This window comes from Eleutherodactylus coqui, chromosome 4 (assembly GCF_035609145.1).
Source record: "Eleutherodactylus coqui strain aEleCoq1 chromosome 4, aEleCoq1.hap1, whole genome shotgun sequence".
In the NCBI taxonomy this organism is placed as follows: Eukaryota; Metazoa; Chordata; class Amphibia; order Anura; family Eleutherodactylidae; genus Eleutherodactylus; species Eleutherodactylus coqui.
Window position 1 is genome coordinate 186,507,914 of NC_089840.1, and position 15,357 is coordinate 186,523,270.

At 42.9% G+C, this 15,357-nt stretch overlaps 1 protein-coding gene across 1 annotated transcript in view; it reads left to right on the top strand.

Annotated features, from left to right (window-relative positions):
- The window catches only part of GRID1 (glutamate ionotropic receptor delta type subunit 1), a 1,141,753-nt gene that overhangs the window by 1,048,081 nt on the left and 78,315 nt on the right, over window positions 1–15,357 (top strand). Inside the window, exon 14 of the mRNA XM_066598745.1 lies at window positions 9,734–9,900. Within this exon, the coding sequence (XP_066454842.1) occupies window positions 9,734–9,900 (167 nt within the window). The remainder of the gene's footprint in view (window positions 1–9,733; window positions 9,901–15,357) is intronic.

The window sequence follows — 15,357 nt, forward strand, 5'->3', positions numbered from 1 at the left end:
CGCGGTTACTGTTAAGGTACATATTACCAGTCTGACTGGGGCATGCAGTGTGGGCCGAAGCCCACCTGCATTAAGCATGACATTACTACCTCAGCTGTGTTGGGCAATGCAATGGGATATTTTTATGTACCGCCGTTGGCTTCCTGGCACCCACCCATGCTGTGGGTCCACAGGGAATTATAAATGCATCTGTTTCCACTTGTAAAGAACCCCAGTCTGACTGGGGCATGCAGTGTGGGCCGAAGCCCACCTGCATTAAGCACGACATTACTACCTCAGCTGTGTTGGGCAATGCAATGGGATATTTTTATGTACCGCCGGTGGGTTCCAGGGAGCCACCCATGCTGTAGGTGCACATGGAGTTTAACCTACATGTGTCCACTTGTAAAGAACCCCAGTCTGACTGGGGCATGCAGTGTGGGCCGAAGCCCACCTGCATTAAGCACGACATTACTACCTCAGCTGTGTTGGGCAATGCAATGGGATATTTTTATGTACCGCCGGTGGCTTCCTGGCACCCACCCATGCTGTGGGTCCACAGGGACTTCACAATAGGGAGTTGTACCTGCCTGTGTCTATGAATTTAAAAGCCCGGTCTGACTGGGGCATGCAGACACCTTGACAGAATGAATAGTGTGTGGCACATAGGTTCCCCATTGCTATGCCCACGTGTGCAGCTCCTGATGGCGGTGGCACAGGATTATATTTCTCATTGCTTCTGTACAGCATTGTGGGCTATCGCCCCACCCCTTTTAAAGAGGGTCGCTGCCTAGCCGTGCCAACCCTCTGCAGTGTGTGCCTGCAGTTCCTCCTCATGGCAGACGCACTTATAAATAGACATGAGGGTGGTGTGGCATGAGGGCAGCTGAAGGCTGCGCAGGGATAGTTTGGTGTGCGCTGTGGACACTGCGTCGTGCAGGGGGGAGGGGGGTTGGGCAGCATGTAACCCAGGAGAAGTGGCAGCAGAGTGTCATGCAGGCAGTGATTGTGCTTTGTTGTAGGTAGTGTGGTGCTTAGCTAAGGTATGGCATGCTAATGAGGGCTTTTCAGAAGTAAAAATTGTTGGGGGGGGGGGGCCCACTCTTGCCGGTATTGTGGCTTAATAGTGGGACCTGTGAACTTGAGATGCAGCCCAACATGTAGCCCCTCGCCTGCCCTATCCGTTGCTGTGTCGTTCCCATCACTTTCTTGAATTGCCCAGATATTCACACATGGAAACCTTAGCGAGCATCGGCGAAATACAAAAATGCTCGGGTCGCCCATTGACTTCAATGGGGTTCGTTATTCGAAATGAACCCTCGAGCATCGCGAAAATTTTGTCCCGAGTAACGAGCACCCGAGCATTTTGGTGCTCGCTCATCTCTAGTGATTATGTTTTCCGCTTCAGCTGTAACAAATTTAAGGGGTTGAACAAGTTGCACAAAGTTAGATGGAAATGAAAGTTATAATATCTTTAGCATTCTTTTCAAGGAAGTGTCAGTGAACAAGATATCATTGACGGCAATAGTATCAAAAATGTCTGCTGCAACAGATGATGTAGTATTAGTGGCAAGTAAGTCACTCACTACTTCCTTGGACTGCTCCTCTTGTGGAGCCATTCTTTGTCTCTTCTTTGCTGAACTGGCAGAGGGAGAAGAAGCAATGTTTGCCATATGGTTAGAAAGATCATGATGACTTGTATATTGTGAGAATTCCAGCTCCAACTTTGTGGAACTTTCCCTTGGAGTTGTGAGTGTATTCACAAGACTTGGAGAAGAAGTTGAAATACTGGAAGGTTCAGAGCGGTTCCTTCATTTTATACCCTCATAGAATCATAGAATGGTAGAGTTGGAAGGAACCTCCAGGGTCATCGGGTCCAACCCCCTGCTAAGTGCAGGATTCACTAAATTATCCCATACAGATATTTGTTCAACCCATTGTATGAAGAATTCCATTGAAGGAGAACTCACCACCTCCCTTAGTAACCTGTTCCACTCATTGATTACCCTCACTGTCAGAAAGTTTTTTCTAATATCTAATCTGTGTCTCCTCCCTTTCAGTTCCATCCAATTGCTTCTAGTCTTTCCTTGTGCAAATGAGAGTAGGGATGATCCCTCTGCACTGTGAAAGCCCTTTAAATATTTGTAGACCACCTTTAAGTCTCCTCTCAGCCTTCTTTTTTGCAAGCTAAACATTCCCAGATTCTTTAACTGTTCCTCATAGGACATGATTTGCAGACCGACCCCTCACCATCTTGGTAACTCTTCTCTGAACTTGCTCCAGTTTGTCTATGTGCCCAGAACTGGACACAGTATTCCAGATGAGGTCTGACTAAGGAAGAGTAGAGGGGAATAATTACCTAACATGATCTAGACTCTATGCTTCTATTAGATCACGTGAGATAATTATTTTATTTACTTGTTATTTGATGACTCAAATGCGCACTCTGTCGGTTTGGATAGAGCGGAGCTTTCCTGAGAGCTTTTGGCCATTCCATCTTAGTCCCATGCTAGGGACTATGAAAAGTAAAGATTTATAACTTTCTCCTGTCTGGATGTTATCATCTTTACCTTCCATGTCTCTCTGGGCCTCTAGGCAAGTAGGTGAAACATTTGTTTTGCAAGAATTATGAATAGGAGTTGCTGTAATATCCCGGTGTGACAGAAGCTCTGCAGTTATGCAGACATCTGCTTCAGCAGCCAAGCAACACCCAACATTTTTTTTTAACTTTTACATTTTTTGTCATTAAACTTTTTTTTAACTTTTTAGTCCCTCTAGGAGAGCTGAACTTGTGATCATTTGATTACTTCAGTGTTGTCTAATAACTCCTGCCACAGAAAGGGCTTAATTGGCATTCATGCATGGTAGCCCTGAAAGCTTTTACTAGTTGCCAGGTTGAAATGCTAACCCATTTGCACCCTGTGATTGTATCTATCGGGCTAGTTGTTTAGATGGACGATTCCATTTGATCATGGCATCTTAAGAGTTAACAGTCATGATTTGAGCTAACTTCCATCACAGCCACTGCCAGAGGCTGTGAGCTTTTCAAAATATCTGACACCCACCAGGTTTGGAATGGACTCGGATCACAAGTGTTCTTCATTCATCTCTCATGGCTGCATAATGTGTATTTATATTATGTGGTTTGGAAGGAGTTAAGCATAATAAAAAGAATTTGTAGAAAAATGCTTAAATTTAGACACATCAGCAAATTTTTCCTAACTTCAGGGCATCTCACATCATATCAAATAGGTGAATATATTACAAAACTTTCTTTAATTTAGATCTATAATATTCTTATCTGTATTTTAAATTGTTTTTCATACAAAATGAAATTATTGTAAAGGCCATACCTCTCTAGGCTCCTGTGACGGTCCGTTGAATTTGCAATTTCTAGACAGGCTATACCTATGACATTTACATGGCAAAATCGTTGCTCTTAGACTACCAGTCAAACACTTCATTTTTTCCAGCTTTTAATTGATATTTACACAGTTTAATATCTCAAATGAAAGGATATAATAAATAAACTAATTAAGATTAATAAAAATAGGGGATTAACTTTGTTTCACCTTTAGCTGATGTAACAGCTTTACACAATCAAGAGATTATTTGTACAATTGCATTCAAATATTGTTCAAAGATTTCTTCTCAACATTGTTACAGTTGTTCCCACAAATGTGCTGCACTTGTAAGTTGCTTTCCTTTTTAGCTTTCTATGCAGTTCATCCCAAACAAGCTTAATAGGGTTTAAGTCTAGAGACTGTGCAGGCAGTCCCATTTTTGAAGCCTATCAGCTTCTTTTTGTCCTATTAAGTAGCTCTCACATAACCTAAATGTAGCTTTTGAATCATTGTCTTGCTGTAATATGTACTTCTGACTAACTAGGCCGACACCAGAGGGTATTGCATGGTTTATTAAAATGTTGTTGTAGCCCTTTATGCACAATGTGCTAGACACCCTGTGCAAGTTAGCAACACTTGACTCAGCAAAAGAGCCCCAGACATCACATTTCCTCCTCCATGTTTGACAGTTGATGTCACACACTCAGGAACCATCCTTTCACCTACTTGCTGGCATCTAAAAACCTTGTATAATGTACCAAAGATGTCAAATTGTAATTCAGCAGTCCATAAGACCTTCTTCCACTCTTCAGTACTTCATTTGAGGTGCTGCTTGGCCTAGGCAAGTCTTTTTTTTTTATTGTGTAATCATAACAATGGCTTTCTTACTGATACTCTACCTTCAGACCTGCAGATTAATGTGTTCTCTTTACAGTTGAGTTGAAAACATTTTTATTTATTTCTACATTAAGATTTAATGCTATGAGGTGCAGATCATTCAAACTGTAGACTCTCAAAAATGTGTCATCTGATTTTGTAGTGGCCTTTGGTGTGCTAGACCTCTTTCTGTCAGAGTATATTCTAGTTTACAATTGCCCTTTGATAGTATTGGAAACTGTACTGATTGTTACCTTAACAATTTTTCGATACTTCTAAGGATTTTAATTGTCTGTCTTCTTTGGTTTAATTACCCTTTTTTACCATTATAATAGCAATGTGCTCTGTCTCAAAGAGCAAAACTGTCCAAATCCTGCTCTAGGGCATGTTGCAATGTGAGCTGTCCCACCACTGGTTATATGCAAATGCTGAGACACCTGCAGGAATACTTTGCATTCAATTTCAAACCATAATTTGCTTTCTGTGCTAAGAAGCAGCTGTCCTTGCTGTATTCCCTGAAAAAGCGTTTTAGTTAAAAATCATAAGTTCAGACCATTGTTGTGGTTTAGGTTAAAATGCCATAATATTTTAAGGTTTTGAACTTACTTTTGGACCTTTAAACTATTTTATGCTATTTGCTGGACTTGAACTGCGTTAATGTAAAAAACTAGAAAAATCAAGGTGTTCTACTTTTGACCAGTACTGTATATCCCATCTACAGGATAGAGGATAAGCATCTGCTCAGTGGTGGTCAAATAACTGGGATTCCACTGATCCCAAGTGTCCCTGAATGAATGGGGTAATAGTCACATCTATGACCCATCACTCTATTTATTTAAATAGGATTGCAGGAGATAGCCAAGAACTTGTACTCGCCTATCTCCAGCATTCCCACACAGATAAATGGCATGGTAGTATGTATTCATTCATTTAGGGATACTTCGGGACCCCCATGATCATGATCATGGGGGAAGGTACCACTCCATTATTGGTAAACAAGAATAGAAATTGTCATATTTTCAGTGACTAGGGTGCTACAGTATGTGTTCTGTGGGGGTGTGACCACTGGGACCCCACCAATCACAAGAACAGAGGTTCTAGAGTATAAATATTTTTATAGTCCAGTTTGTGTTTCTACAGTGCAATTATTTAAAACATCAGAAAAATTAACAGTACGGAATTTACAGTCCCACTTCCATGTCATTTTCGTTTTTTTTTCTCCCTAACCTTATCAGGAATTTCAACAATGCTTTTTTAAAACATTCAGTACAAACTACCACTTAGGCTACCACTATTGTCGCTGGAAAAAATCTTTATTAATGAAAATCTGACACAACACTTTAAATCCCATGAAGTTCAGTGGAAATTTGCTCTAATTATAATACAGATGTAAAAAAAAATGTAATCCAGCACTGCCCATTTGCTGCAACAAGTTATCTGTACCCCACAAAATCAATTGAAAAGCTATTAAAAAAGATAATTATGCGCCAGTTTGACATGTCAACTTTCAAGTTTAATTTTGCTACATCTGTGCACAGATTAAATTCAAATAGATTACAACAAAAAAATTATAAAGAAAGTGATCAGCATATAAAATATATTTTATTTCTATACTTAAAGGGGTTGTCTCGCGAAATCAAGTGGGGTTATACACTTCTGTATGGCCATATTAATGCACTTTGTAATGTACATCGTGCATTAAATATGAGCCATACAGAAGTTATTCACTTACCTGCTCCGTTGCTAGCATCCACGTCTCCATGGATCCGTCTAAAATCGCCGGCGGCTTGCTTTTTTAGACGCGCTTGCGCAGTCCGTTCTTCTGCTCTGAGCACGAGCCGCTTCAGCGTGCTCGCCGCTACAGCTCTTCTGCGCATGCGCAGTCGAGCTGTAACTTCTCGGGAGCGTGCTGGAGCGGCCACTCTGCTACCATCCTCTGTTAGAGAATGGTGCAGAAACTTGAGCAGCCCAGCAGCCCAGCCGAGAAGCCCAGCCCAGCAGCCCAGCCGAGAAGCCCAGCCCAGCCCTGCCGTGAAGCCGCCCATGTAAGTGAGGGGTCGGGGGTGATGTGTGCGCTGGGGGGCCTGCCGCCGGGCCCCGGAGCCTGCTGCCAGGCCCTGGAGCCTGCCGCCGGGCCCCAGAGCCTTCGTCTGTTTCAGGGGCCTGCCGCCGGGCCCCGGAGCCTGCCGCCGGGCCCCAGAGCCTGCCGCCGGGCCCTGGAGCCTGCCGCCGGGCCCCGGAGCCTTCGTCTGTTGTCAGGGGCCTGCCGCTGGGCCCCGGGGCCTAGCGCGGGGGAGCCGGGGCCTAGCGTCGGTTACCTGCTGCCTGGCGGTGGGTGACTGTGGCCCAAGAGCGTGTGCCGTGGTCGGCGGCCGCGGTGGGTCCGGTCGGCGGCTGCGGGGCGTCTGGTTGTCAGGGAGACAGCTGGTAGCGTCTCGGGAGCGCGCACGTCAGGCTACAGCAAACGACGGGAAAAGAGCCGGCGGCCATCTTTGGGAAACTTTTTATAAGTTGCTGAAACGCTGGAACTGTAAGTAGAAACCGGCTAGAAAAGTCATTTACACGGGTGCTTAGTAATGTATGCTTAATAAGGGGGACTGGGCAAAAAAAAATTTCACTGCTTCCTCGAGACAACCCCTTTAAATTTTAAGCAAACTTGTAAAGAAATGCATGTTATGTCACAGATGTACTTTAAGGGGGTTGTTTAGTGAAGACAACCTTTTTTCAGATGAAGTTGCATGGTAATTGCTGCAAGTTCTGCTTCTCACACCTCCACCAATTTCTTCTGTCTATACCTTTTCCCTACAGTGGCCATTGCTGTGGAAATGTAGTACAACAGGAAGTCATTCATGGTATTAGTGTATCTTGATGCCACCGGAAGCTAGGGGTTTGACAGGGAGAATGCCCCTGTCACACCCCTAGCTCCCGATTGTCTGTCTTAATATAGGTCCTAGCAGCAGCGTGTTCCTTTCATTTAGGCTGGGGTCAGATTCCTGTAGCTGGGAAACATACAGTTCATCGCCCCCAGAGCTTCCAAAGGGCTTGAATGATGAAACAGCATCTCCCCGGACAGCTCTCCACCACTGCCTGCTCCTGCACGCCCATCCCAGCCATCTGCCACAAACTGCTGAGCTCATGAGACTTGCGGTGCCTCCCCGGCGCTCACCGGTCCTGCATGGCCAGTGATTCCATGTCAGCTCTGCAGTGCCACAACAGCCGACCCCCGCCTCTGACCTCATTATTGGCCCTGAATGCACCTGTGAGCCTCAGGACCGGGGAAGAGAGAGATGGATAGCCCTCAAAGTTTTCAGTGCTGCTGAGAGGCCGACGCCGCGGCCGAGGATGGGGGAGAGAGGCGGAGAACCCCACAGCTTGTTGTGCCCTCCTGCCACGTTGACGACCGGGGGAGACAGCCGCACACCCCTGAGCTTCCTCTGCACTGCTGGGAGGCCGACGCCGCACGTGAGCACGAGGTATAGAGAGAGCTGCAGACAGTCCTGTTTCTTCAGCCGTGCTGGGAGGACCTGCAAGGCTGAGGATGGGTATGAGCCAATCACAAACAGGGTGCATGAACCCCCTGTCAAATAGCTGGTATCTTAAATCCACCACTACTTTTGGTGGTGTCAAGATACACTAATACCATCATTCACATACTATAACATGCTGTTCGCTCTGATCTGGTTCCCACAGGGTTGTTCTGAGTAGAGATACCCCTTCTATGACTCCTATATGACCTTTAAAAGTAGTTTCTCGGGCTTCACGTTCTTTGTTTAAATTGTACGATTAAAGGGGTTCTGACACGAATCAGATTCTTATTAGAGATGAGCGAACGTACTTGTTTCGAGTACTTACGCACCCGAGTACCGCCATTTTCGAGTACTTCAGTACTCGGGTGAAAAGAGTCGGGGGGCGCCGGGGGGCGGGGAGAGGTGTGGCGGTGCGGGGGGTAGCAGCGGGGAACAGGGGGGAGCCCTCTCTCTCTCCCTCTCCCCCCCACTCCCCACTGCTACCCCCGTGCCGCCACGGCGCCCCCCGAATTTTTTCGCCCGAGTACGGAAGTACTCGGAAATCGCGGTATTCGGGCGAAAAAGGGGCGTGGCCGAGCACGTTCGCTCATCTCTAATTCTTATGCTTTAGCAGCCATTGTTCCCTGGTCTGCCTAATGGACACAGGGAACCCACGATTAATGGCATGCTAAAGCATAAAAATCTTATACTTACCTTTTTTCCTGTTGTTGTTCTGCAGCAGGATTATCTCCCTGCAGGCTCTTCTTCTTCCTCCGACGATCCGCCCCCCCTTTGGGAATCCAAACATGCGCAGAAAGCAGGTGCCCTCCGACAGGAGTCAGGATAGGCTGCCTCTCCGCTGCGCAAGTGCAGCACTCGGGAGTTCAGCCAGGACGGACGGGCCGCCCACAGCAAGCACTGCTTGTGACGTGCTTGCTGTGGGCGGCCCATCCGTTCACTTTGGAAGTGGCTGACGTACAGAGCAGAGCAGGAAGTCATTTTGACTGCTCCAGCTTTGCTTCTAGAAGCCACAGAAGAAGATGCCCGACGGAGGGGACATGCCTGGCGATTGGTCCTGGCCAGACAAGGTAAGTAAAAAAATTTTTTTTTTTCATTTCAGAACCCCTTTAATGTCCACATAAGCTTTACTGAAAAATATCATGTTAGTATTTATGTACTGACTTCAAAGGGTAGTGTTGTAGGTCATTGCAAGCTATTCCTCTTTATAATATGTTTTTAATAAGAGTTTGTAAAATAAACAAGTCATTAAGTCTGTTAAAGCATGAAGGAGCAAAGTATTTTGTATATGCAAATGTTAATAAGTTTTTTTTTTCTCATAGGAACTACTTGTTTTGTGTTTTAGCTATAATTTAATTTTAATATTAGTTGCCCAGAAAATTCTTAACAAAGTAATAAGAGTTGTGTTAATCAGAATAAGCCTTTTTTTTTTCTCATTAGTTTTTTTTCTTTATTTCTTATTTTGAACAGATTTCCTTGTTTAATAAAACAGCCTATACATTCACATAATTCATGCCACTGGTGATGGATTCATGTTCATGCATTATTTATGCAAATATACAGGAAAGTAAGCCAGGGCCTGTAAATTCACATTCTTTTGTGCTTAATCCTTGAGCCATCTGGTGTTCTGTACTTTGTATTACTTTTTCATATCTATGTGATAAATAATATCATAAAGTCATGATTACTTTCAGTAAACAGCATGGCAGACGCTACTCTACATTCTTTAAATAAAGTTGTATCTAAAAAAGAGTGATTACTCCAATTTAACATGAAGTATAAGCATTTTATTCACCAAATTTAAAATTACATTTAATCAAAATCGGGTTAAACCAATCAACTGTAAGATTTTACCATTGTTAAAGCTCCTTTCTCCCCTTAGAGTTTCTTCATGCTTCAGATCATTGCATAGGTTTTTTGCTCTTGTCTCTCAATTGTACTCAAATGTAAAGTATCTTTAACATTTCTAGAGTATGATTTTTTTGTATTTCTATTATTTCTTACTTCCAGGCAAAGAAAGGAAATTATGCATTCTTATGGGATGTGACAGTAGTTGAGTATGCAGCCCTGACGGATGATGAATGTTCAGTGACTGTTATTGGAAACAGTATTAGTAGCAAAGGCTATGGAATAGCTCTCCAACATGGCAGCCCATACAGAGATATTTTCTCCCAAAGGTAATCGCAGTCTAATAACATTTGTTTTTGGGTCAACTTCTGCTAACCTGTTTCTGACATTAGCATGCATGTTGCACACACTATTTACTAAAGTAAAAGTTGAAGGTCAGTGATTGGAAAAAGTCAGTAAGAATAATGTAGCATCAATATCTGTTCTCAAATAATAAGCAAAGTTTATTAAGAGTGGGACATATATGAAGTGAATAATATGAGCCATGACACTACTGTATATTGAGTTTACTGTTATTCTGCAAAATGTAAAAAATTTTCTTATTCTGTTGAGGGTGGCTTTACACGAGTGTGTGCAGTACATAGGTGCGCAGAAACGTGTGCACCCACATACGTGCACAAACACGTGTGAATGCAGGTCCGTGTGCATTGCCCTCAATGGGGCCGCAGCTGCTGCAGTCTGCACTTCTGCAATCCCATTGAAAGCAATGGGCTGCTGGCAAACACTGCAGGGATTTTCAAGGAAGGGTTTTAAAAAAAGCCCTTCCCTGAAAATCATCCCTAGAATGTGTTAAAAATAAAAAAAAAATTATACTCACCTCTCCTCAGCTGCCGGGGCTCAGGCGTGTCTAGCCTGTCTTCTCCCTGCACTGCTCTGAAGCTCTTTCAACAGGTGGGTATTTAAAATTCCTGCCTGTTGAAAGGGCTGTATCTGATTGGCTGAGTGCTCAGCCAATCACAGGCAGCTCTCAGCCATTCATTAAATGATAGCTGCGTGCTGCCTGTGATTTGTCACAGCACTCAGCCAATCACAGGCAGTGCTTGGTCATTCATTAAATTCTATTCATCATCATTGTTTCATATAGGAAACAAAAAGGCCAGAATACCTTGCAATCTTAACTTTCAAATGTGTAGACTTTGGACACCTGCCGCATATACATAATGTAAGAGATATTTTTTTGCAACCATTAATGGAAGAGCTTTAAGGGTACCTTCACACACTGCAAAATTTGTGCACATAATCCACATAAAAAAAAACACATCAATTATGCTGGAAAACCATAGTGGCCAAATCCACATCTAAATAGTGTGGATTTGGCTGCAGTTTTTGCAGCGGATCTGCTGTGGGACTTAATCCTTTTATTTCAAGGTTTAAATTCCGTAGAATAAATTCACAGCATAGTCATCCATACCATTTTAAAAAATGCTTTGGATTCATTGAGGAAATTTTCTACGTCAAGTGAAGGAAATTTTTGAAATCTCCTCCATTTGCCTTGAGCTGTAAATATTGCTGAATTTCCATTTTGAATCCTTCATGGAAATTCAGTAATATTTCCATCTTGTCTGAAGCTACCCTTAAATTTCTTACTTTTTACTTCTTATAATATCAAGTTTCCAAGTGGAAACTGAATATATTAGGTCTCGTTCAGACGAGCGTGTTTTTAGTGCAATAGGTTTCTATTGAAGCGTTCACATGAGAAAATGTTAGGCTCGCTGAATCAGCACATCTAACAAAGATAGGACATGTGACTGCAAACTTTCATGTCAGATCCGAGATGCGGGCAAAGATAGGACATGTCCTATCTTTGTTGCCTGCTTTCCACAGGCTCCAATGGGAGCCTTGAAAGCACACAGCATGCGCCTCTGATAGTGTGAATGGGCTGCTTTATGGAGCTTGGAGTAGCCCATTCACACAATCTTTCCCGGACTATAGCAGCACTGTTTTCTCCCTGTTTAGGCCTCTTTCAGACAAGCGTGTTTTTAGCGCATAATAGGCGCGCAAAAAGATTGGTTCTATAAGAATAAATGCTTTCCTGTAGAAGCGTTCACATGAACGATTTTTAGATGCACAAAATACTTGCACCTGACAAAAATAGGACATGCAATTGCAACGTGCATCTAAAGGTCCATGCTGAGTGAAAAGATAGGCTCCGAACTATCTTTGGTGCATGTTTTCCATAGACTCCTATGGGAGCTGGAAAACATGTACCATGCACTTCGGATCGTGTGAATGGGCTACTTCACGGAGATTGAATTCACCAGTTCACATGATCTTTAGAGCAGCATAGAAGCAAGCTTTTTGTGCACCTAATCTGTGCTTGACTCAACTAGGCTTTAGCAGCAGAGGAAACAGCACTCATTTGAACGAGGCCTCATGTTGTAATATATTTACTTTGTTTTAATGCATTGTGAAAGTAAGTTTTATGCGGTAACATAATTAAAGTAAATTCAAGAAGTTACATTGGCAAACTGTAGTGGAAACCCAATATTTCTATATTTTGGACTGTGGGCCTTTGGTAGTGGACATTCTGTATAACAAAATGTCATGTTTGTTTTCTATTCGGATACATAGATATATGTTCTTACATCTATGCAATATCTCTACTTCCTGTAATGAAACATCCTTTTCTCAAACTCTGCTGACAAGATGAAATTTAACAGAGACACGCTATATTTTTCCATCTGTTTTGCAACTTTAGAAGTAGGATCAGACAGAGATAACCGCACTTGAGACAAGTACTGCTTTTAGATACCGCAATAATTACCCAAGCAAGTTTACTGGAAACTTATGCAAATAACATGGGAGGTTTGTGTAATTACTAATTCATGATGTAACATCCAATCATATCGAAGGAACCACACGTGGGTCCAAGACAACCCACTCATCTCGTCTACCACTTGATGGTCAATCACAGATGACCGGAGGATGGAAGAATTGCAAGATGCTTATCCAATAATTAAACAATACGTTGTATCTATGTAATCTTTGACCTGCCCAGATGGGCAGATATGTTAAACTCTTTTAAAAGAGGTGCGCGCCCAACATTAAAGCAGAATTGAGGAAGCTTATACATGCTGAACCTGTGTCAGTGTGAAAACTTCTTATGCGCATTATCAATTCAGAATTAATGTGGAAGGGTGTAAACATTCCAAATTGATTAAGTCGTTGGACGCAAAAGGAAATCCACGACAGTTGGTGGCCCGTACGGGGAGTGATCGATAGGTTCCATAGAGCTCGGACAGAAGACACGGACATAGGCAACCTTGGACTTGGCGGGGCCAACAAATCATCACAACACGGTAAGATAAATTAATTATGTATACCTGTGTGGCTGACTCCAGGCTCGCCTATGTGCCGTGTCAAGGCCGATCGATTTGCATTCGCACGACAGGTATTTTTAAGTCTCGATCACTCGATAAGAACCTGTCATAAGATATAAAAGGAATGTTTGCATGCCTGTTGTCTTGAGAGTACTAGTTAATTGGTGACATCAATAGCTGCCTCTAGGGAGGGCCTGTATGGGGTGTTTCCACTCCTGAGGGAGGAGGGAGCCGTCCAGGTGGCCTGTTGCAGAGACTCAGCAGTCCTAAGGCCTGTTTGGAGGGCCCAGGAAAGGGAGAGACTGCCAGAGAAAAGTCTGATATGGGATTTTCGCTCCTGCTAGGTCTGCTTGTAGGGTCCGGGAGAAGGGAGCTGTCAGACACGTATCCTGAGGGGCAGTGAGACTAAGCCAGCCGTACTGGTGCTCTGTCTATTTGTGTGTGTCCACAAATATTTGTTTATCGTTTGAACGTTCATGAGTAGATCCCTCTGTCTGAGGGTAGATTAATAAACTGTGTAGCGACAGAAATGCTAGAGACTCTAGGGCAGGACATACTGTGTCCAGCGTCTGAGGAGACTTCTATAATCAAGAGGCTGCGCGCCCAACATTAAAGCAGAATTGAGGAAGCTTATACATGCTGAACCTGTGTCAGTGTGAAAACTTCTTATGCGCATTATCAATTCAGAATTAATGTGGAAGGGTGTAAACATTCCAAATTGATTAAGTCGTTGGACGCAAAAGGAAATCCACGACAAAACATCTAAGACTGTTTAAGAGGAAAACATGCTTAAGATTTGCAATAATCCATATATATAATAAGTGATAAATGTTTTAGAACAAGTTAATCTTGCTGAGGCCTAATTAGGGTTGCCAAATGATCTAAATGCTAAGAATCAGTGTATGATAACAAACAAATTGACTTTTTATTTCTTATTAACACATTTTTAAATTTTTCTGTATAATAAAAACAAAGGTTTGGTACCGTGTTAGCCAGTAGAGCAAAATGTGATTGTTCCCAGCAAGAGAAACCATGTAATCTTGTAAATATGATACCTTTTAATGGCTATCAAAAATACATGATGTAATAGCGAGCTTGCGAACCTCTCGGGCTCTTCGTCAGGATAAAAAATGGATTAGATCTGAAGAGGTGTGAATATTTATACACACTTATAACATACATACTTATGACAAGGCACACACATGGATGTGATTGGTTTGGTTTGCACTTAAAAGGAATTCTGCAACATAAAACAAACTTTTTTTTGTCTAGGCACTGATAACAGAGTGAACGTTTTATGGTCCCTGAATTACTGTTGGGGGGTGGGGGTTTTCAGGCCAGGAATGCTACAAGAGGTACACAAACATTTTTAACTAGACACTTATAAGGCATTATACGTTTATAGTCCCTGAATTACTGTGGATGTGGGTTTTCACCAGGCCAGCAGTCTTATCTGTGCAATAAATGTCTCACACTTCCCATTCACGCATAAATCCTGGGGAATAATTTAACCCATTGTTCAGCGTGTCAAAGTTGTTATCAATTTATATTCCCAAATTTTACTATGGTTTTGTGACTTAAAACCACCATTCAATATCAAAATTATCATATCCCCTATGTCATGTCCATGGTTAGAAAAGTGCTCGGCCACAGGTAATTCTCTCTTTCTGTGTTTAATCGTGTGGCAATGAGATCTCATCCTCACTTTCAGTCTTTGCCCTCTGACATAAAGACCCCCAACAGGACATTTACTGCACATGATCAGGTACACAACATTGGACATGGAACATGTGAATGTCCCTGGGATCTTATAGTCCTGCTGTGTGTTGGGGATCCGTATTCTGTCCGCAGTCAGTATATGTGAGCAGGTCTTGCAGCTCCTTATATTACAGGGATAAGTTCCTTTTTGTGTGTCAGAGGGTAATGCACTCCTGATTATAAAGTTCCTCAAGTTAGGAGGTTGAGAAACTTTATAATCAGGAGTACATTACCGTCTGACACACAAAAAGGAACTCGTACAGATTTGCATAAACAAGATTAACAGGAATAAACATCTTCCTACAGTAAGTGCCAGGACCATTAACGCTCTCTGCCATACTGTTGCATAAAGAACAACAAAAAAACAAAAACATTACGTGTTGTAATGACTCCGGGGTGGTAATCCCTGGTACATCGTATATAGTTCCATATTTCTGATACCAAACCCTCTAACATATCGTACTTTACATAAAGACAGGTCACAGACAGGAGACAGACTTACAACCCACAAAAGGGAGGGAGAGGAAGCAAAAAGGAGGGGGTCAGGGGAGAGGGGTGTATGATAACTAAATTATGGAGTAATTACCGGTGTTCCTCCGAACTCTGAAACGCTATCTAGTGGTACCAAGTCTTCCTGAATTTCTCATG